This window comes from Scatophagus argus, chromosome 24 (assembly GCF_020382885.2).
Source record: "Scatophagus argus isolate fScaArg1 chromosome 24, fScaArg1.pri, whole genome shotgun sequence".
Taxonomy (NCBI): Eukaryota; Metazoa; Chordata; class Actinopteri; family Scatophagidae; genus Scatophagus; species Scatophagus argus.
The window spans coordinates 7,723,656-7,744,897 of NC_058516.1; the positions used below are offsets into that span (position 1 = coordinate 7,723,656).

The following is a 21,242-nucleotide window of genomic DNA, read 5'->3' on the forward strand; positions in this document are numbered from 1 at the left end:
CCTGCCGTCTTCACTGACAGAGTTAAAACTACCTCCCACGTTGCTGCAACGTTACTGCAGGACGAGTAGGACGGGCACAGACTGAAAACTGGGAAGCGAGTTCAGCAGCAGCACAGCGTGTCTATTCTTCACTGCCGTCATGACTGTGAGTACTGTCTGCTTTGAATGTCAGCCTTTCTTATATACAGATGTTACATAAAAGATTTATTGTTTCGATTAAGTGATTTGTCAAGTATGTGGACTGAAACCTGATACACAGGGAGAGTTAGGAGGTTGTGCCTTAGCAGGAGACTCTCTGCTAAGCCTCGTGTTGTGCGTAATTCTAACGAGTCTGTCCGATAAAGTCGACATAAAAACGGTTTTAAGACTTTCTAACAATGTGACAAAGATTTCTGTGTCAGTTTGTTTCTTCTCTCATCCTCCCAGGAATCCTTTCAAAAGGCAGCAGAGGAGGTGAAGGTGCTGAAGGAAAAGCCAAACAATGAAGAAATGAGCGAACTATACGGTTTATATAAACAAGGCACCGCTGGTGATGTCAACATAGGTGAGTGAGGCCTTTTCATCAAGGTTTTTAACACTGTAGAGGTCATGTGGAAACCATGGAAGACTGTTGTGCTGCATGCTGAGCTCTTCTGTAGATGTGCAGACAAAGACTCAGCAGGGTGGGGCTGAGAAAAAATGAGGTTTGACAGGTTGTGTCTTGACGTCAACGGTGTCTGAACCGATTCAGAAAGAAGTTCTTTTTTTTTTTTTACATTGTTAGAAGCAGGAATGGAAGAAATATTTGACTGTGCACACGCCAAAAATCATTTTTACTGACATGAATATTCAGAATACTAAGGATTACTACTACTAGGATTTAATATCTAATAGTTTTTCATTGTGACCAAAGGCCACCACTAGGTGATATTTTTCCTGAAGTGGCTTTTGTCAGTAATGTAGTTACTTCAGTTAAATATAAATACAGTACTTGTAATGAGTATTTCTACGATGTGGTATCACACTGTGTCCTTAAGTAAAGGATTGGAATACCTCCTCCATCACTGCTCAGAGTGAGAAACTTATTCAGAAACTCTGTTGTTTACTGTTATGTGGCTTGACAGTATGTGTAAGAACAAGTGACAGTACTTAAGAAGTACTGTCACTTGTTACCTTGCAAAGCCCAGTTATCGACGAGTGCTTTTGCATCCGCAGCGCGTCCAGGATTCCTTGACTTCACGGGACGAGTGAAATGGGATGCATGGAACGCAAAGAAAGGTCAGTTGCAGAAGTTAAACAAAGCCAGAGCAGTCAACTAAGGACAACTGCATCCAAAACTACATGTCACTTTTTTTATTTTACCATTACATGAATGAACAGAGTTTTTCATGGGGAAAAAAAAAAACACAACTGGTTTGTTTGTATCCAATTCTAAACCAACAGGTCAATCCAAAGATGAAGCAAAGGCGGCCTATGTTAATTTGGTGGAGAAGCTGAAGGAAAAATATGGAATCTAGAGTCTCTTGGTCAGCATTTTTGGGAAACATGCAAATTGATTTCTTGCCAAAAGCATCTTTTCATGTCTGTATGCTAATTATGAAGCTGCAGCTTAGCATGTAGAGTGGAAGCAGGGAGGAAATCACTAAGCAGCCTAATGGTAAAGCAGTGTGTTTGTGAAGATGTCAAACTAAGAGCAAATACAATGTACAATATCTTCTAACAGTTTTAATACAAAGCTCTTAAGCACAGGATTGGTTATCAAAAATAAAGACCTGTTTTTTGGGGACCTCAAATTTTACTTGTTTATATTGTTATCTAAGAAACAGCCTCAGGCCGTAAATCCGTCTGCCTATAAAAAATTGAAGCGCCTATCAGTATAAAGCAGTACAAATCATGATACAGTTGAAGCAATCAGCTCTGTAGAACAGTTTCCGATCATTATATGTACCTCATGAATCTATTCAGTGCAGGACCAAAGCGCTATAAATAAGCCTGCCAGCTTACTAACTGGGCCTCACAGTGGGTTTTACATCCTTTTGTCATGAAATTAAAAACACCAGGGATTAGATAAAAAAAATGCATGTGACAGCCCCACTGTACTCAAGCTGCCATTCAAGCCAGGATTCATCGCGTGCCGACGAGGTGAGTGAGAAAATGAGCCGATCCCAACTGGAGTCACATCTCCACGGTGTCCGCCGGGAGTCCGCCGTTTGTCGGGCTGCCTGGAGAACAGGGCAGCAGGGAGACCTGAGTGTGAGGAGACCCGCTGTGACTGATGGAGCCGTGATGCTGCCTGGGCCGACTGGGGAGGCGCCGAGTCAGCCTCCACCTCCTCCATCTCCTCTGGAGCTCGTGCTGCACCTAGAAAATAAACACGTCACATGTCCCCCCCTCTCACAAGCTGTTCAAATAAGTATCTGCTGTAATTGGCTCAGCAGTTCTTACCTCTCCGTTCATGAAGCAGTAGAGCACGGCCACCACGAAACCCTTAGAGATGTGAAGAGAGAAAGGACCAGTGAGTGTAGGCTGAGTGACGTGATTGTGCGTTTTGTCCTCTCACACATCCACGCACACGTTTACCTGTGTGGATGACAGGGCCAGCTCTGCAAAGTTCCATATTTTAAACACTGAGCTGTTCACTTCAACAGGCAGGAAAACAAACAGGATGTAATGCAGGCCAAACAGGGTCACCAGAAAAAATGTGGATTTGATCAGCCTCCTGGCAAAAGGAAAAGAACCTTTAATCACTCATTCATAGCGAAAATAATTGTGCATCTTTCAAATTGTAATAATCTGTGCCTCTACTGGCTTCATCTTTAATTATCATATGTATAGTATGGCAGTGCAGCGATGGGACTGTGCGATCACTACTCACTTGTACTGGCTGAATTCATTCCTCTGTGCATCTGACATTCTGAGTTTGCCCACCAGTATCCTCAAAATGCCCAAGAAAAAGACGAGGTTCATCTGAAACGATTAAAACCTGTGAACGCCGCTGTCGTGCTGCTGTGTAATGCAAATAGTTCAACGCTTTGGGAAATTATTGGCTTATTTGCCTTCATGCCGAGAGCTTCAGGAGAGCACCGAGATCGTTCTCATCGGACGCAGACGAATTTCCCAAATCGTTGAAACTATTGTACTAAACTAGACTTTTTAAAAAGACTGAAATTTAAGTAACAGAGAAAAGCAAGTGTTTACAGATATAGTCAGAAGAACTGGCGCTCGAAGTATCCACCAAATCCATACATGTGTCCTGGTTTCCCAGCAGCTTTGGTGATGACAGAAAAAAACCCAAAACATTTTAACCATTTGATAATCTCATAACTGCAAATGATCAAGTGAACCAAATGTTTACTTACCCCTCATCTTCATAGAAATACTTGGCACAGCCCCAGGCGACAAGAACAATCAGCGGTATGCCTGAATGAGGAAATAAGTCTTGCTTAAATCTAGAAGTCAGCATTTGCTATACTGAGCTGTGACAGAGAAAAACCAAAGGTGTACTTGAGTTGAGTTAACCAGGCTCCCTACCCCAGCTTAGGACGATGTACCAGGTGAGGTGCTTCTTCAGGGAGAAGAAGGAGCGGCTGACCAGGGTGAAGAGGAAGTGACCCTCCACCAGCAGCCAGCTGTAGTTTGCCAGGATGGCGTAGTTGGAAAACATCAGCACAACCTTACACCCCACCTGTAGCACAGGACAGAAGCTAAGAGTTCATCAGACACTCCTGAGGGGAAAATAAAGTAACACCTCTCTGAGTGTGGTCAGAAAGTAGCTTTATGTAGTTTGATGTTTAACAGGTAAAACCACAATTACTTTAGATCAGCAGCTGCATCTTCTTTTTGAAGACTAAATGTACTTTGTATACCAAGTAGATTAAAGTGAGTTTCCTGAGTATCAGCTGATCGCCATCATCAGGGGAAGAGCACCCATACCGGGTAGTAGTCACAGTGGTAGAGCTCCTCATTATCAAACAGCAGAGAGTCTCTGATGAAGATGAAGATGGCTCTCAGGATGAAGGAGATAAACATGTGGATGTGAATGTAGTTCCTGGTACAGTGCAGCTTCCTGAGGAAATATTTATTGATTTATTATTAGTGTATTATTAATATTTGCAGACCGGGGAAGCATCTTTATGGCTGAGGGAGAACAGGGACGAGGAAACCAGTTTCTCACCTGAAAACACAGAATGTGGCGATGGCCATGGCCAGAGTGATGAGAGAGAGCGCGTATCCGGCCGTGTACATGGTCTTCACATAGGAGAAGTACAAATGGGAATCTAAGGACTGGACAATGTAAAGAGAGCGTAACTCGAACACCTTCAAAACAGCAGCTTTTAGCAGTGTATCTAACAGTAAACACCATCAGCAATGCATTTATTGCATCTGGCTTGTTTAAAAAAAACGAAAAATGAAAGAAAGAGAAGAGAACACATTTAAAAACAGGAAAATGTGGACCGACAAAGAATCACTGCATGTAATTTGCTGGGTGTTGCACGTGTGTTCAACTAAGGATGGGTTAAATACAGAGGAAAAATTAGTGTGTGTTTGTGAAAATATATATCCTGCCAATAAAGCCGATTCTTCTTCTAACTCTCAGTAAAACGCAATTTGTGTTTTTTATATTGCAATTTGTGTGAAATACATTAGCTGTAGAGGTGCTGATGGCTGCTTTCTTTCTTCATTTAGCGTACAGACATGAAAGTATTATCAGTTTTCTCATCCAACCCCCCAGCAAGAACTTACTTACTTACTTCTACTCTTCTATTCTATTCTTTCAGTTGACAACTGTGAAACTTCTCAAGCACCTCAAGAGACATTTCTGTGCTTGGATTGTATAGCATTCCTATCATGCAAAATTGTGTGCTTTTTTGCTGCATAGTTATGCTTTACACTTTATAAAGTACACATACTTTACACTTATTGGTTACCACCAACCTCTCCAAAAAACTGGAGCGTCTCGTTGAAAGTGTAGCTACAAGCATCTTCATGTGGGATGAGCGGGTCTGACCAGCCGCTGGCTGTGCAGTTGCGGTGCACTTTACCTGCAAAATAGCGATAAAATCCTGCGTCCGTAATTGTTCTCGCACTTCTCCGGTTCTTAAGCTTAATTTTTCTGAAATTGATCATCCTCATCTCCCATCGTAAAGGTGGCACTCCAAAGTGTTACCCAGTGTCTCTATGTACACAAGCATTTTACGGATGAATGTTTGGATAGAGACCCTGAGAGGGTCAAGCTTCCTCAGTCCCTTATGAAAACAAATTAGTTTCCTGGTAAATAATGAACCAGCGCAATGTGGTATCGATAATGGGTGTCTGTACGTGCACGTGGCGTGTCTCACCTTCCGATCTGAAAAACTCGTGGTTTGGACATGGTTGGGAGACGGTTTCCCCAAGAGAAGCTGGCGGCCAGCAGTTCAAGTCATCCCACATTCCCTTACAGCGTACACTGATGTTGTTTTCTTAGGAGACGGAACGGAAATAATACATTTTATTTGTATTTGTTTGGGATTTCATACAAATAGTGGAAACAAGTGACAAATAATAATTGTGCCTCTGATTCAGGATTAACACTGCTGAATTACTTTTGATCCTTCAATAGACAATGGTTACTGTCAAATACAAGTGTTTATTTGTTCCTGTGGATTTCTGGGCGCAATATAGTATGTGACCGCTAGGTGTCAGTAGGACACAGTTTAAATAGGCTGTATTCAAAGATATCGCTTTTTCAGATGGACAACATTTTGGCAACGTTAACTCGACAGCAAACTTGAGTAACTCATTATCTTTCTTATCTGCTCGTTAGAAAACCCCGTAGATCTAAAATGCACAATTTAGAAACTGCAGTAACTCACCTGTAGCTTTACGTGAATTTAACAGTAGAAGAGTTTTCATGCACTTTTCCTCGTCTTTCATAAGATTAACATGAGAATAACACCCTGAAGACAAATTTGCCTGTAAATAAGGAGACCACAGTTCTGTACTTGTCCTTAAAATTTATGCACAAGAATTAAAAAAGTAAACATGCATCTATTGTCTCACCTGCGGTAAGAGTAGCACTCCAATTAGTCCAACTTTTTCCATTGTGTCCGATAGGTTCCTTTATTCCCATCAGGATAGTTCCGTCCAGACCCCAAGCCGCATATCTGATTAGGATGAAAAGTAAGCTTCCCACCATGCAGCAGATGAACGAGGCATGGAAATCAAGCATAGACCTATTCAGAGTGTCGATAATTATGCTCACTATACTCTTCAGGACAATCTGATAAATGTTTATGAAGATAGATATAATAAAATGGAAACTGCTTGTCGTGACTTTCAAAATAATGCCAGTACTACACGTAAATGCTCCGCGTTATTGTGAAAACTGTAATTATATCCAGTTAAAGAAAAAGCGTGTACAACAATATCAATTTATATGATATGTTTTCATTGTATATATTCAAACAAATAATAACAAGCCACGCAATAAACAGTATTTGTAGTTTAAGTTTTTATTTTGAAGGTGGCATGGGTGGTTTCTGCTCTTACTTTGGTGATTTGACGCAATTTAGTGACGCAAGAAGCAAACAAATTGTATTCGCTTACAGCAGGTTGGCCCCGCCTCTCGGAGCACTAGCGTCACTATAGCAACGACAATGTTTGAAAGTGGGTCCTTGGCATCAACAAGAGAAAGTGTCCAGACTAAATGGTCTGCGAATAGGCGGAATATGGCCGTTTTATCTGAGCAACTAAAGGCAACCTGTTGTCTAAACCATAAGTAAGTTCGGAACATCTATGATTCGAAAGGTTTTAAGTGAGGAGATGCTAAAACTAAACTGAAAAGTTAACGCTTGTATAATGTAAGCTAGCAGTTCGAGTGCGAATTATTTAGTAACGTTAGCCTACTTGCTAACGTTTGTTGAGCGTCTAACAATTAGTCTTCCCCAACAGTGAATACGTAGTCACTTTCTAATGTAAACAGCTGTCTACATCTTTTTTATAAAATCATTTCAAAAGTTACTCTGAAATCAGATGGTTTCACCAAAATATGTGACTTAGCACTATATAAAAGTATGGTACTCATTCTTTTTTAGACTAGTTGATATGCAAACAGCAGACATATTGCAACCGTGGAGGGAATGTGATACTCCTACTCTATACAGCATCTTCATTATTGCAGTATGACAGTAATTTTATAAACACCTTTAACTGCCCCAGTGAAGTCACTGAATTAACCCTACACATCACATTGCAAACTTGAAAACAATCTGCTGCACCTCCATGTTTTTCCTCTTGCACTCAGATTATAAGTTCACAGGCTTGCCGGCCTAATATTTCCCAACATGCCTCACTCTCCCCGACTGTCCTCCTACAACCTTTTGTCATTTCTCACATGAGGAGCCACAGCTGACCTTGTGCCAGGATGGAGGTGACCTTCTCCGGCACCGCAGATTCCCTCGGAGCCTCTGCGGAAGGGAGCTCCTCCGCCTCTGGGCCGGCCGGTAGAGGAGACGAGGAACGGAGCCAACATTCCCAATCATCTACTGCAGTCAAGTATGTGTTGAGCATGACCTGTGAAACCCTCTGAGCGTTAATATCATTTTCATACTCCCAACAGCAACAGACAATGTGTACACAACCAGTCTATGTAGTGAAGGCAGAAGAGCCCATTGCCTTGGTTGTGTTACAATGACAAGAAGAGGGGGGGTTCCATTGCTATTTGTTTTGGGTTGTTTGACTCATATGAATGGAAAACCTCTTTATCGAAAAGCCTGCATACATACGGTTTATGAAATTTCATTAATTGTTATTTTTTCCCTTCTAGAAATGTATGCCAAACTGAAAAGTAACAGCCTGATCCAAGCAGAGCCACCAGTGCTTCACTTCAGTGGGTTTGAGCTGGAGAAGGATTACATAAAGATCCTGGTAAGGAAGCCAAAGCTTTGGAATTGTTGAATCTTTTGTTTTCCACAGTCCCGTTAACAGGCTGCAATGAACGGATAATGTTTGTTTGATGTTGTTTGGTTGAGTTTTTCCAAGAAATGGTTTATACAAATAAGCTGTTTCTGTCATTATCATCGCTTATTATCATCGCTGTTTGGTGTGAAATGCAAGTAATTAAGAACAACAAAAAGCAGACAATGGGTGCAGAGACAAGGTGCGCAGCCTCCACCGTTTAACAGGTCCGCCACGACATTGGTCTTTGTAGACAAACTTAGCTATTGTGCGTTTTTATTTTTGAGATGAGCTTACATCTCTTAATGGTAAGGTTTTTCCAAACTGAAATACTTGTTTGTCACCAGAGCCGAATGCAGCATCCAAGGCTAGTCTTGGTGTTATGCCAAGGTCTCTGATTGAGTTGAAGGCCAAAAATAGCTGCTTTTACTTTGCTTTTGTTTGGTGAAGTACCTTAAACGCAGAGGTGAAATTTCTGATCCAGTGTTTCGTGACGAAGGAATTTCCTCGTGTAGTAAAGGTGAGCCAAACCTTAACTGTAGGCAACCACCAAAAGCAGATCATTTTAAAAAAGCATGGCAGTAAAGTATTGAAATAGCCAAAATAAAATCCTGTCCCTTAACAATTTCCTCTCATTTGTTTTCCATCCAGGATAAATTTGATTTCATTGAACGGCCACTGATTTTTCACCCTATTTGCGTGATGGAGTAAACTGGATATGAGAGCATGGAAATGGTTTTCTCAAGTGTGCACGATTGGATGGAAATGAACTATTCTTTACTCTCCTCTTCCTCTCCCTCAGAAACTAATCAACATCTCATCTGAAGTCATGAATATTCATATCATTCCCACTCAAACGAAGCACTTCCAAACATCTTATAGCAAAAAGGTGTTTTTTGTTTTCCGTGACAAATTGCTGAGCTGAATATAATGTTATGACTCCACTTGTCCGTTAGTGCAATCAGTGTGGTTTCTGAAGATCCAACCATGTGTTTTCTCTGAAGTATCGACTGATTCCGGGCCTCGCCTGCACGCCGAAGGCCAGATTCCATCCTGACGAGTGGCGTTACTTCTACGACCGCATTCGGGTTCACCGCAAGGTTAGGATGCAACAGCCGCATTCACTCTACTTCTGTTTGACTTGGAGTCATCTGCGGAGTACAAATACTGTTTGTTTTGCACTTGCTTCTTTAAACCATAGGCATTCAGCGGAAGCCGTAGGAATTGACTTTGATGTTATCCATGAATGGAAAGACCCAGCTAAAGCTAGCTCAAGTAACATGCAGTCATACAGTCTAGCAAACAGTCAGACGACAAACACAGACCATTACTAGCTGCTTTAACGTGTCCCTTTTGATGCTACATTCCTGTGTTTACCTCTCTATTTTTCTCTTTCACCCTCTCCATATCGTCTCACTTGTGTTTTCTCTCTGCCTTGTTGCTTCATCCTAACTCCATTGTCAGAGGGCCCTAATGTCTTTGAGTTTGAGGTGAACGTTATTCAGCCCCACGAGGCCTTCTCCATTCATCCCCTCACAGGTAACGCTGAATTAAATCTGCAGAAAATTGTGAGCAATTAAGAATGCAGCTCGCCTTTTAGTGGCACACGTCTTCTATAGTCCTACAGTATTCTTTTAAAAAATATATATATACAGATAACATGTTGGCGTTCTGCATAGTTTTTTTAAATCTTGACTGAAATGTGATACATTTCAATATTTAACTCCCCCCAATAGTAATAGTTGTCATTTAGCCTGCTAAATCAAGAACATAGCCCCTCCTGAGAGCTGTGTTTTCTCAGAAGCTAAGACTGGTATATGTTGTGTATTGTACAAGTCACAACAGAACTTGAAGGATGCCTCCAGCTTCCACGCGCTGACATTAGGCAGTAATCACGGTCTGGGAAGCATCATAACACGTGGCGGAACCAGCACTTGGGATTTGAGTTAGAGCTGCAGTTCACTCTGTACAAACCTGGGAGAGATGTTTTGGTACCGCTTTTCATGTGAAGTCTTTTTTTCCTCTCAGCATGTACTTTAAGTCAGGGCCACGTTTTAACACCCACAGCACACAATGTGTAAACATTCAGTCACACAGCAGTCAATAGTGGTCATTCGAAATTATATTAATTTTTGAGAGAATTTGTTCAGTCGTGTTAGTTTGTATTTGAAATCATGAGAGTTGGCTGTATAAACTTTCGAATTTCAAAGTGGATCTTACATAACACTATTACTACTATGGACATTCATATCGCTAAAGGTCATTAAACTACTAAATTTCAAGGTTTAGATGGGTTTAGTTTTGCACTGTTACTACTGCCACTGCGTGACAGAAACCCGATGTTTCCACAGTTTATTCATTGCAGTACTTGTAGCTAACCGCAGGCATTGTCGTGGAGCACCAGATAAACAGTCGTTCATTCAGTTGCTTTTAACTGTTTTAACTGTTTATCCATAGTTAACAGTTTCCGTTGTTTATCCCGCACATTTAGCCCACTAACTGGAGCATGTTCTGCTTGCTTTGCTAACTGCTTTTCACACAGTCTCATCGGCAGCACATTGCTGACAGTTTCAACTGAAGCCGGCATATTGATGCATCCATCCCTCTTGCTTTTCCAGGTGTGATACCAGCCAGTGGTGAAGTCGTTGTGACCTTTAGTCCTTTCCACTGTGAGACTTCTCAGGTCACCATCCAGCTGATCATCAACCTCTGTACCATCACTGGAAGCTGCTTACCTCACCTGGCCCTCAAGTAAGCAGAGCAGTTAATTGTTTAGTTGAAAACTCCACCGTTCAACACTAAAAGCTGCCAAAAAGACAATGCGATCATATTGACACATTCACTTACTTTTGAAACTTTAATGCCAGCTATGGAAAATATCAAGTGTTTGGGACTTATGTTTAGATTTACCACAGACATTGAAGGTGCACAGGTAAGACGGACACCATCATCTCCACTCTCACTATGTCACCGGGAGCCAGCAGTACCTATGTGTTAGAGGGGAGCGGTGTTATGTTTTGTACTGTGCTGTACTGTATGCTACGTTCAGCTGTACAATGAGACAAGTGTATTTGACAGTACATCAAAAGCCAAAAGCCAAAATCACACATTACTGTTATATAATAACGTTAAAATATTTCAGGTTGGGCCTTTAATAAAGTTCTGCCTTAGTGTGTCTTCATGAGAAGACTCATTGCTTTCTAATAATGTTCTAATCTTCTAATGTTTTGTGCTTAAACTAACTGCCTGACTAAGTAGTTGATGTGAGAACAAAAAAAAGGAAAACACCCTTGTGTGCTGGTTAGAAATTCTCATTAGTTTGTTCCGGTCAGTGTGAAACCAAATGTTTAATTCTGTTCCCATGAGAAAGAGGTCGCCATCCATCACACAACAGTAGCTCCAGCCACTTCACTGTCTCGCCGTTATCTCGGCCCAAAGTTAATAATTCATGAAAATAGCTCGGTAGCCGGAGCAGTGATATCAAGATGGATATGCCTTGCGATGGATGTTTAGCATATAAAACATTCTCCCTGTGTTTGTTGTTCCCCCGCAGCGGAACCAAATAAAATATGAGATATGAGCGAGTGAAAGATTAAGAAATGCACGCTCGGGCCTGTGTTTTAACCAGTGTCAACTGTTGTTGCTGATTGAGTTACAGGCTTTTCTTAAAATAAACAAATTTTAATATCTTGAAAGACACTGTGTTTTCCACCAAGCCGATCACTCTAATGCAATCTAATATGATGGCCTTGCTATAAATCCATAAATTCACCTTGTAAATCTTTGTGACACTTTTAATGCGACACCCTTGTCGTTTTATTTCCTTGCACTGTGCATTCACAGTCAGCATACAAGCATTTGTCTTATCAGATGTCAGCCTGGGATACCTGGCCCACACATTCACACCATTTGGCTAATCGAATAATATATATAATAATTGGTGTGAAGTTGGTGGCTGGGAGATCACGTAGCACGATGGCCTTTTTGTGCGCACTAAATGTAATGACGCTGGGTGTGTAAAGTTAGTTGTGAATGTCTCCAACATCTTGTAGGCCTGTGAGGGAACCCCACACTGTTTCCTGACACTGTTTCGGCAAGCGGCACGCAGGGTACACACAAGCAAGTACTGTAAATTTGCCGAGGTACATAAACACACACACGTATGACAATTTTCTTAGATATACAAATACATGTTACGTATTAGTTTGTCCTCGTTCCGTTCGTCCTCTGGTGAGTGGGAGACATACCTGACACAAGTGTAAAAATCACATTGCAAGTTGTTAATATTTGATACATTCACAAGTCTGTCAACAGCCACCTCTTTGCACATCGGTTTTTCTTGTTATGGGAAAGAAAACTACCTAAATGGGGGCTGACATATGGAAGACAAGAAAAGTTCAGTCAATAAATAATAAATAAAGTAAAAGTAGGGACTTCGCGCTCTTTGATTAAATCTTTCAGTTTCATGGCACTTTGCAGAGAAAAGGCCTCTGTGTTCAGTTGAACCAATGATAATTTGTCTCCTTGATATTTCTAGGCTCTTGGTAATTTGGTGACAGCTGTGGATCCTATGGACGTGACTCTGACGACACGCATTCCTTTCTTCAACCTTCGAGTAGGCATTTGCTGCAACATCTGATCATCTTACCATCATTCTTGTAAGCCGTGGTGGAAGTAATAAAGTACACAGTCGCTATACGGTGACGCACTTGTATTTTAACCCAGTATACATTTTACTCCACTGTATACCTCTGCGCCTGCACTTTTCATTGTTTGAAATTTTTCAGTTTACGTCAGCCGCTCCAATACAGAGACATTTCCCCTCTGAACTTGTTACGCGGTTGTTTTTTTGTCCCTTTTTGATCATCTCACAGTCCCCAAGATGTCTTAAAGAGACCAAGAAGAAGCCCTGTGGCTTTACATGTACAATAAGCTTGGTTCTGTTATTTACTACATTTAAACTAAATTGTGATAAGTGAGCCTTGTGGGCGTCTCATGTCTGTGGATGTGCATCATTTGTCAAACGACCCATATCGATATCAATGTGTACTCGAGCTAATTTTGTGTCCGTTTGTCTCATCGTATGCCTGCAGACGTACACAGCGACTCCATAATACACGGAAGGCGACCTGGAGTTCCACTTTCGCCCTCTCCCCAGGTAGCGACAGCAATCAATCGGTCGTGGACTCGATTTTCCCCTGACCTAAACCAGATACTGAGGAAGAAGGTGCTTCATTATGCAGTTTGTGAGAGTCTTTGGAAAGATGTCAGTTACTGCAGTTTTTAAAGTTATCAGTGTCAGAGTTATAGCGTAAGAGCGTGTTGTTTATCATTCTGTTGCCAACGGGACTCGTGATTGTGAATTTTGATGGAATTACCTCAAAATGTCTGTCCAAGCAACCTACTGTCACCGGTGACTACGCTGTGCGCAGGTAGGTCAGAACTAAACCCTATGATTGAGTACAGCACCGAGCTGGGCTGCTTTCTGAAAGGATTTCTCCTGTGATTCACTCAAGAAGACAGTACGAGAGGTTCCCAAATTCCCATGATGCACCAGTGTGGGACCCAAAAGTACAAACACTTGTTTATTGTGCTTGTTTACAAAGTGAAAAGTGGCTTTTGTGTACTTATAACATCAGTTATCTGTCCAGTCCATGGAAGAATTTGAACTTCAGACCCTGTTTTTTTTTTTTCCAAACATATCAGACCCGTAGATGCCTTACGTAGTGCTGAGATTATTTTTCTCCTTCAGGTTTTAGAGATGGCCAAAAAATACAGAATGAGCACATTTCAGTAGTTCTGTATCTTTTCTTTTGTTCTTAAAATAAAACTAGATTGAACTAAGGTAGTTCACTGCACTGATATGACTTTGACTGTTGTGTACTGTTTTACTATTCATCCACACACACCACAGAAACGTATCCTCAGAAATTCCTTCTTTGCTGTACTGTTATATACCTCAAGTGCATACATTTGGTGCGTGCAGAATCCAAGCCATACGGAGGCAAAGGGCCCAGCCCAGGTTATCACCGTTTGTGTCGTCACATAGCGTCGTCAGTTTTAAATCTATTTTGCCTCTGAGGTGTGTCAGCTTTCACTGTCGGGAGCGTTTTCTGTTTATGAATTGGTTGCGTTAAGTAAGATGGAGTACTTGTGTGAGTATTATGATTTGGTAATGTGCGGTCAGTCTCCTCAGGGGAAAAGGCTGCGTGTATGTGCGTGTCCTCCATAGGTTTGTCGGCTACAGCGCAGATACACTTCCACTCGGGACGCCTCCTTCTCTCAGCGGTCCTCCCGATGACCCGACGCCGCCGACGGACCAACCGTGAGCGCATGTCGATGCTTTCACCTGTGTGCGTTTGGGTCGTCAGGTGAGAAGGCTCAGGAGTCCAGCTAACACCAGGGACGATCAGAGCTCAGTTGTTGTCTGGGGAAGCTCTGGTCTCCGGCGGCAACCTCACCAGAGGGACGACAGCCAGGCGCATTCACCGGCACGATGCGCACTTCACTGAGCCAAAGAGAGGAGAGACAGGAAAGCACTTACCACGAGAGGGATGTTGAAGGATGCTCACACACACACACACACACACACACACACACACACACGACAGATAGCGCTTGTATAAACATGTTGTACTTGTAGTTTTAAGAGGGGAAGTTCTCGGGATAATCCAAACATGAAGTTAACGAATTGCGTACCCGGAGTTCCTTCCGACAAAGCGCTTCCTGGGAGCCGGAACACACTGCAACAGATAAAAAGTATGTGGCGACTTGTCCATATCATTATCTGTGAAACTGCTCCCTCACAGGCACCAGAGGGAACTTCAGCCATAGCATTGCGACCCCTGTAAGTGGATTTAGAAAACTATATCAGACCTTGTGAAACCTTTATTGGCTGTAAATAAAAGCCGTCAAGCGCTGGTAAATGAAACAAAAAGCAGTTGTGGAAAAGAACAAGATGTTATATTTCCTGCTTGTTTATGTCACTCTTTAATTGCAGCCGCAACCACAGTTGAGCGCCCCATCGGGGGAAAAGGACGAGAAGATGCGTTTGTCACGGTTTGTGGTCGATATGAGAATAATTGTTAGTCCAAGACCCCAAACTCATAAGGGAACGGAGAGGACACGGAGATGTTAGGGCTGCATGGAGATTCAATAAGGGAAAGGCTATAGAGTCAGTAATAATGTCGCCATAACCCTCTGTCCTGTGTGTGACATGTTCCTCCAACATCCAGCAAGCAAACGGGTCTTATTCACGCTTGTCTCTGTGTATGCATGTGTATAAAAAGAAAGAAAGAGTGAAATAAAAGAGATGGTGGCACTCCCTCTAGCGGTGGAATTCTTGAATAGCTCAGTACAAAGCACATAAAAGGTGTCACGGCAGTATGACAAACGAATAATGAAATAATGGTATGAAAGCATTAAACGCACAGCAGCAGCTCAGTGAGACGAGCAGCTGAGGCTGAAGCATGTAGGCGCATATAGGCGCATATAGGCGCTGATTCTGTTTGTAATTTGCCGCTGCTTGTGATGAGCCAATGAGGTTAATGAGCGTTAATGAGTCGGGCCAGTATAAAAGCGGTAGTCCTTCCACCAATTCTCTCTCTTTGCGCCTCCGTCGTCACCGGCGCGTCATTTCCGGGTCGGAGGTCGTTTGTCCATGTCAGGTGCGAACGCGTGCTGCATTGTGTTTTGTTACTGCGCTTTTGCATCATTTCTCATTGTTGTTCTTGTGTTGTAGGGCGACTGCTTGTGTGCGGCTCCGTGGCCCCTGCGCGCACTGCTACGTTTGTTGGCTGAGGTAAGTGTGTTCTCTGTTTGAAGTACGGTCGATGCTATCAGGTGGCTAACGCCAGTGTGGCTGCCAGGAGTACCTGTCCCCCTGTCTCTCGTTCGTGTTTCTGCTAACAAGGTATGTATGTGTGCTGTAGCGTGCGCTTCATTATTGTTTTTAGCGTAGTTAACAATACTAAGAGGCGGGTACACCGTGGACCGGTTGCCAGTCGGTCGCATTGCCGACAAACGAAGACGGACAAGTCTCACTCACACGAAGAGGCCATGTGGAGTAGCCAATGAAGCTAGCGTGCTACCTGTGCAGCTGTTTCACCTGTTCATTAGTCGGTGTCTTGGTCTGGTGCTCCGGTGGTTTGTGTGTTGAATGAAGGTGCCGCTATTTCGGAGTAAGCATGTTCGCCTATGATTTATTTTTGTCCGCTATCGTGTGAATATGTGGTAGAGTGTTGATGCTTTTTTGATGATGATTTTCATTGATCATGGAAATGTGTGGCACGTATAGCGCTGCTGCACCTTTCTCTGTCATTGGTCCCGCCTGTGCAGTTGTGTCAGCTGTGAATTAGTCGGCGGTCTCCACGGCCGGTGGAGTGTAAGTTATGTGTGAGTGTTCTTTATTTTCGTACGTCATTATGTGAACGTGTGGTAGGTAGAGTGCTGCTGCACCTCCACCGTTACTGGTCCCACCTGTGCAGCGGCGGTGGCTTCGTGTGGTGCCAACGGTGATTTGTGTGGTAGCCTCAGTCATGTTGCCGCTATGGCAGAGTAAGTATATTGGTTTAAGTACGTTAGTGTATTTCAAGTATAAGTAGATATGTAATTATGTTAATGATTTACTTTAAACGTAATCGTGTGAATGTGTTGGTAGGTAGAGTGGTGCTGCACCTCCACAGTCATTGGTCGCAAGTCGTAGCGGCGTCACCTGTTTACTTGTGTGCGCTCTTATTTATTGCTTGTCATATGAATGTGTGGCAGGTAGAGTGCCGCTCCGTCTCCACGGTCCCACCTGAGCCTCATTGTGCAGCGGTGTCGGCTGCGCACACATGTTGCTGTGTGGTTTTATGGGTTGTGTATGTATATATATATATAATTTTTTTTTTTTTTAAATTGTCATCCTGTGTATGTGTGGCAGGTGGCGCGCTGCTTCACTACCACTGTTGTTGGTCCCACCTGTACAGCGGTCACCTGTTGATTTGTCGCGCTCTCGCCAGTGAGGGCTTCCTGTGTGGTAAGTCATGGTGCCGCTATGGCGGAACAAGTATATTTGTCTATTGAAGTCTAAGTGAATATGTGTTTTTGTTTTTTGTTTTTGTTTTTTTTTTTTTTTTTAAATTGTCATCCTGTGTATGTGTGGCAGGTGGCGCGCTGCTCCACTACCACTGATGTTGGTCCCACCTGTACAGCGGTCACCTGTTGATTTGGCCGCGCTGTCGACGGCATGCACGAGTTACTGTCTGGTTTTCGCTGACGAGGAGGAGGGGGCTTGGTCTGGTGGTTTGTATGGTAAGTGAAAGTGCTACTATGTTGGAGTAAGTAAATGCATATTGGTCTATAGAAGCATTTATTGTATTTATTTTTGTACTCGTGTGGCAGGTAGATTGTTGGTCCAGCTCCACTGTCAGTGATCCTACCTGTGCAGGTGTATGTCAACTGTTGAACTGGCCACGTTCTTTGCAGCTGGGGCTTCCTGTTGTGCGACGGTGAAGGATTTACGGTAAGCAAAGATACCCCATTTCAGAAAGTTTATAGTAATCACATTGACACTGGGGGTTGTATCATTGCTTTACAACTGTGTGCTGCTCCCTTTGTTAGGATCATGTTTGGTGTGCATTCTCTGCCCTCGCCATGGGATATGCCTGTGTTGTGCATGGTAAGTTTATTATCTTAAATCACTGTCTTCATGGTCTGTGCTGCTGTAGTGTTTTTGTGCTGTTTTGTTAAGTAGCAGCTGAACTTAGCTGTCTCCTTAACTGTTGAACCACTCTCACGATATTCATTTTTTTTGTCTTTCCTTCAGGGCAGGCTGTGTGGCTGATGTCCCTGGTGGTACTTCCCTTCTCACTCCCAATAATGTGGTATGGCATGTAGTGATACTGCTACTGTTGAAATGTTTGTGCCAAAGCCAGGGCATAGTGCTGTCCTGCATGTTAATTTGTAATACGTGTGTGACCTCATGGCAATAAAGACACAGGTCAAAGTTAACGTACGGGGTTGCAGTTTTGGAAGTGGTATTGTTGGCCAACTTGTCACAAATGTATTATTGGTCTTCAGCTGACAAACCAGATTGCACTGTGATTGAAATATCTGTCTTAAAAACAAAAATACTATCTTAAATATAAGTATTACATCTACTAAACGTGTGTGTGACCTCATGGCAATAAAGACACGGGTCAAAGTTAATATACGGGGTAGCAGTTTTGGAAGTGGTATTGGTCTTCAGCTGACAAACTCAGCTTTAAAAACTATCTTAAATACTAACTACTTTAAAACTATCTTAAATACTATCTACTTTAATACTATCTTAATATACTAACTACTTTAATACTATCTTAAATACTAACTACTTTAATACTATCTTAATATACTAACTACTTTAATACTATCTTAAATACTATCTTAAATACTAACTACTTTAATACTATCTTAAATACTAACTACTTTAAAACTATCTTAAATACTATCTTAAATACTAACTACTTTAATACTATCTTAAATACTAACTACTTTAATACTATCTTAATATACTAACTACTTTAAAACTATCTTAAATACTAACTACTTTAAAACTATCTTAAATACTAACTACTTTAATACTATCTTAAATACTAACTACTTTAAAACTATCTTAAATACTAACTACTTTAATACTATCTTAATATACTAACTACTTTAAAACTATCTTAAATACTATCTTAAATACTAACTACTTTAAAACTATCTTAAATACTATCTTAATATACTAACTACTTTAATACTATCTTAAATACTAACTACTTTAAAACTATCTTAAATACTATCTTAATATACTAACTACTTTAAAACTATCTTAAATACTATCTTAATATACTAACTACTTTAATACTATCTTAAATACTATCTTAATATACTAACTACTTTAATACTATCTTAAATACTAACTACTTTAAAACTATCTTAAATACTAACTACTTTAATACTATCTTAATATACTAACTACTTTAAAACTATCTTAAATACTATCTTAAATACTAACTACTTTAAAACTATCTTAAATACTATCTTAATATACTAACTACTTTAATACTATCTTAAATACTAACTACTTTAAAACTATCTTAAATACTATCTTAATATACTAACTACTTTAAAACTATCTTAAATACTATCTTAATATACTAACTACTTTAATACTATCTTAAATACTATCTTAATATACTAACTACTTTAAAACTATCTTAAATACTATCTACTTTAATACTATCTTAATATACTAACTACTTTAATACTATCTTAAATACTAACTACTTTAATACTATCTTAATATACTAACTACTTTAATACTATCTTAAATACTATCTTAAATACTAACTACTTTAATACTATCTTAAATACTAACTACTTTAAAACTATCTTAAATACTATCTTAAATACTAACTACTTTAATACTATCTTAAATACTAACTACTTTAATACTATCTTAATATACTAACTACTTTAAAACTATCTTAAATACTAACTACTTTAAAACTATCTTAAATACTAACTACTTTAATACTATCTTAAATACTAACTACTTTAAAACTATCTTAAATACTAACTACTTTAATACTATCTTAATATACTAACTACTTTAAAACTATCTTAAATACTATCTTAAATACTAACTACTTTAAAACTATCTTAAATACTATCTTAATATACTAACTACTTTAATACTATCTTAAATACTAACTACTTTAAAACTATCTTAAATACTATCTTAATATACTAACTACTTTAAAACTATCTTAAATACTATCTTAATATACTAACTACTTTAATACTATCTTAAATACTATCTTAATATACTAACTACTTTAATACTATCTTAAATACTAACTACTTTAAAACTATCTTAAATACTAACTACTTTAATACTATCTTAAATACTAACTACTTTAAAACTATCTTAAATACTAACTACTTTAATACTATCTTAATATACTAACTACTTTAAAACTATCTTAAATACTATCTTAAATACTAACTACTTTAAAACTATCTTAAATACTATCTTAATATACTAACTACTTTAAAACTATCTTAAATACTAACTACTTTAAAACTATCTTAAATACTATCTTAATATACTAACTACTTTAAAACTATCTTAAATACTATCTTAATATACTAACTACTTTAATACTATCTTAAATACTATCTTAATATACTAACTACTTTAATACTATCTTAAATACTAACTACTTTAAAACTATCTTAAATACTAACTACTTTAATACTATCTTAATATACTAACTACTTTAAAACTATCTTAAATACTATCTTAAATACTAACTACTTTAATACTATCTTAAATACTATCTTAATATACTAACTACTTTAATACTATCTTAAATACTAACTACTTTAAAACTATCTTAAATACTATCTTAATATACTAACTACTTTAAAACTATCTTAAATACTATCTTAATATACTAACTACTTTAATACTATCTTAAATACTATCTTAATATACTAACTACTTTAATACTATCTTAAATACTAACTACTTTAAAACTATCTTAATATACTAACTACTTTAAAACTATCTTAATATACTAACTACTTTAATACTATCTTAAATACTAACTACTTTAATACTATCTTAAATACTATCTTAATATACTAACTACTTTAAAACTATCTTAATATACTAACTACTTTAATACTATCTTAATATACTAACTACTTTAATACTATCTTAAATACTAACTACTTTAAAACTATCTTAAATACTAACTACTTTAATACTATCTTAATATACTAACTACTTTAAAACTATCTTAAATACTATCTTATATACTAACTACTTTAAAACTATCTTAAATACTATCTTAATATACTAACTACTTTAATACTATCTTAAATACTAACTACTTTAAAACTATCTTAAATACTATCTTAATATACTAACTACTTTAAAACTATCTTAAATACTATCTTAATATACTAACTACTTTAATACTATCTTAAATACTATCTTAATATACTAACTACTTTAATACTATCTTAAATACTAACTACTTTAAAACTATCTTAATATACTAACTACTTTAAAACTATCTTAATATACTAACTACTTTAATACTATCTTAAATACTAACTACTTTAATACTATCTTAAATACTATCTTAATATACTAACTACTTTAAAACTATCTTAATATACTAACTACTTTAATACTATCTTAAATACTAACTACTTTAATACTATCTTAAATACTAACTACTTTAAAACTATCTTAAATACTAACTACTTTAATACTATCTTAATATACTAACTACTTTAAAACTATC

At 39.1% G+C, this 21,242-nt stretch overlaps 3 protein-coding genes and 2 long non-coding RNA genes across 8 annotated transcripts in view; 4 read left to right on the forward strand and 1 right to left on the reverse strand.

The window, feature by feature from the left end:
* LOC124055621 (metalloreductase STEAP3-like) overlaps positions 1–145 on the forward strand; it is a 122,409-nt gene extending 122,264 nt beyond the window's left edge. For both annotated transcript variants that reach the window (XR_006842741.1, XM_046382585.1), the window contains one exon: positions 21–145. Coding sequence is in view for 1 of the 2 variants with exons in the window: in XM_046382585.1 (XP_046238541.1) it covers positions 21–26 (6 nt within the window). In the remaining variant the exon portion in view is untranslated. The remainder of the gene's footprint in view (positions 1–20) is intronic.
* Positions 21–1,772, forward strand: LOC124055626 (acyl-CoA-binding protein-like). The gene is made up of 4 exons (XM_046382592.1): positions 21–145; positions 427–544; positions 1,195–1,257; positions 1,423–1,772. The coding sequence occupies exons 1-4, from the start codon at positions 140–142 to the stop codon at positions 1,494–1,496; spliced, it is 261 nt and encodes an 86-aa protein (XP_046238548.1). The 5' UTR covers positions 21–139; the 3' UTR covers positions 1,497–1,772.
* LOC124055622 (secretin receptor) lies at positions 1,614–6,225 on the reverse strand. Its single transcript, XM_046382587.1, has 13 exons — positions 6,019–6,225; positions 5,832–5,931; positions 5,319–5,438; positions 4,915–5,021; positions 4,154–4,263; positions 3,913–4,045; positions 3,511–3,664; positions 3,339–3,399; positions 3,178–3,247; positions 2,855–2,946; positions 2,560–2,698; positions 2,425–2,466; positions 1,614–2,340 (listed from the first exon to the last, which is right to left on the reverse strand). Exons 1-13 carry the CDS (start codon positions 6,058–6,060, stop codon positions 2,155–2,157), a joined length of 1,356 nt encoding a protein of 451 aa, XP_046238543.1. The 5' UTR covers positions 6,061–6,225; the 3' UTR covers positions 1,614–2,154.
* On the forward strand, positions 6,222–13,775 carry LOC124055627. Of its 2 annotated transcripts, XR_006842743.1 has the most exons (7): positions 6,222–7,512; positions 7,784–7,884; positions 8,919–9,014; positions 9,379–9,453; positions 10,533–10,665; positions 12,452–12,572; positions 13,008–13,775. It is a non-coding gene; the product is annotated as an uncharacterized LOC124055627 (long non-coding RNA). The 2 variants fall into 2 exon arrangements; XR_006842742.1 differs by having other exon boundaries at positions 7,104–7,512; positions 12,452–13,775.
* A 1,697-nt stretch (positions 13,776–15,472) lies between these two features.
* Positions 15,473–18,105, forward strand: LOC124055628. Of its 2 annotated transcripts, none has more exons than XR_006842745.1 (7): positions 15,473–15,581; positions 15,656–15,826; positions 16,838–16,933; positions 17,063–17,208; positions 17,299–17,419; positions 17,518–17,575; positions 17,723–18,105. It is a non-coding gene; the product is annotated as an uncharacterized LOC124055628 (long non-coding RNA). The 2 variants fall into 2 exon arrangements; XR_006842744.1 differs by having other exon boundaries at positions 15,475–15,581; positions 15,656–15,715.
* The last annotated feature ends 3,137 nt before the right edge of the window (positions 18,106–21,242 follow it).

Excerpts from the sequence above, each read along its gene's own strand:
- LOC124055626 (XM_046382592.1), top strand. Across the intron at positions 545-1,194 it reads CGCTGGTGATGTCAACATAG|CGCGTCCAGGATTCCTTGAC; the intron begins GTGAGTGAGGCC and ends TTGCATCCGCAG. Across the intron at positions 1,258-1,422 it reads TGCATGGAACGCAAAGAAAG|GTCAATCCAAAGATGAAGCA; the intron begins GTCAGTTGCAGA and ends CTAAACCAACAG.
- LOC124055622 (XM_046382587.1), bottom strand. The coding sequence starts at position 6,060 with ATGGAAAAAGTTGGACTAATTGGAGTGCTACTCTTACCGCAG. Across the intron at positions 5,932-6,018 it reads GAGTGCTACTCTTACCGCAG|GCAAATTTGTCTTCAGGGTG; the intron begins GTGAGACAATAG and ends CCTTATTTACAG. Across the intron at positions 2,947-3,177 it reads CAGTTCTTCTGACTATATCT|ATGAACCTCGTCTTTTTCTT; the intron begins GTAAACACTTGC and ends TAATCGTTTCAG.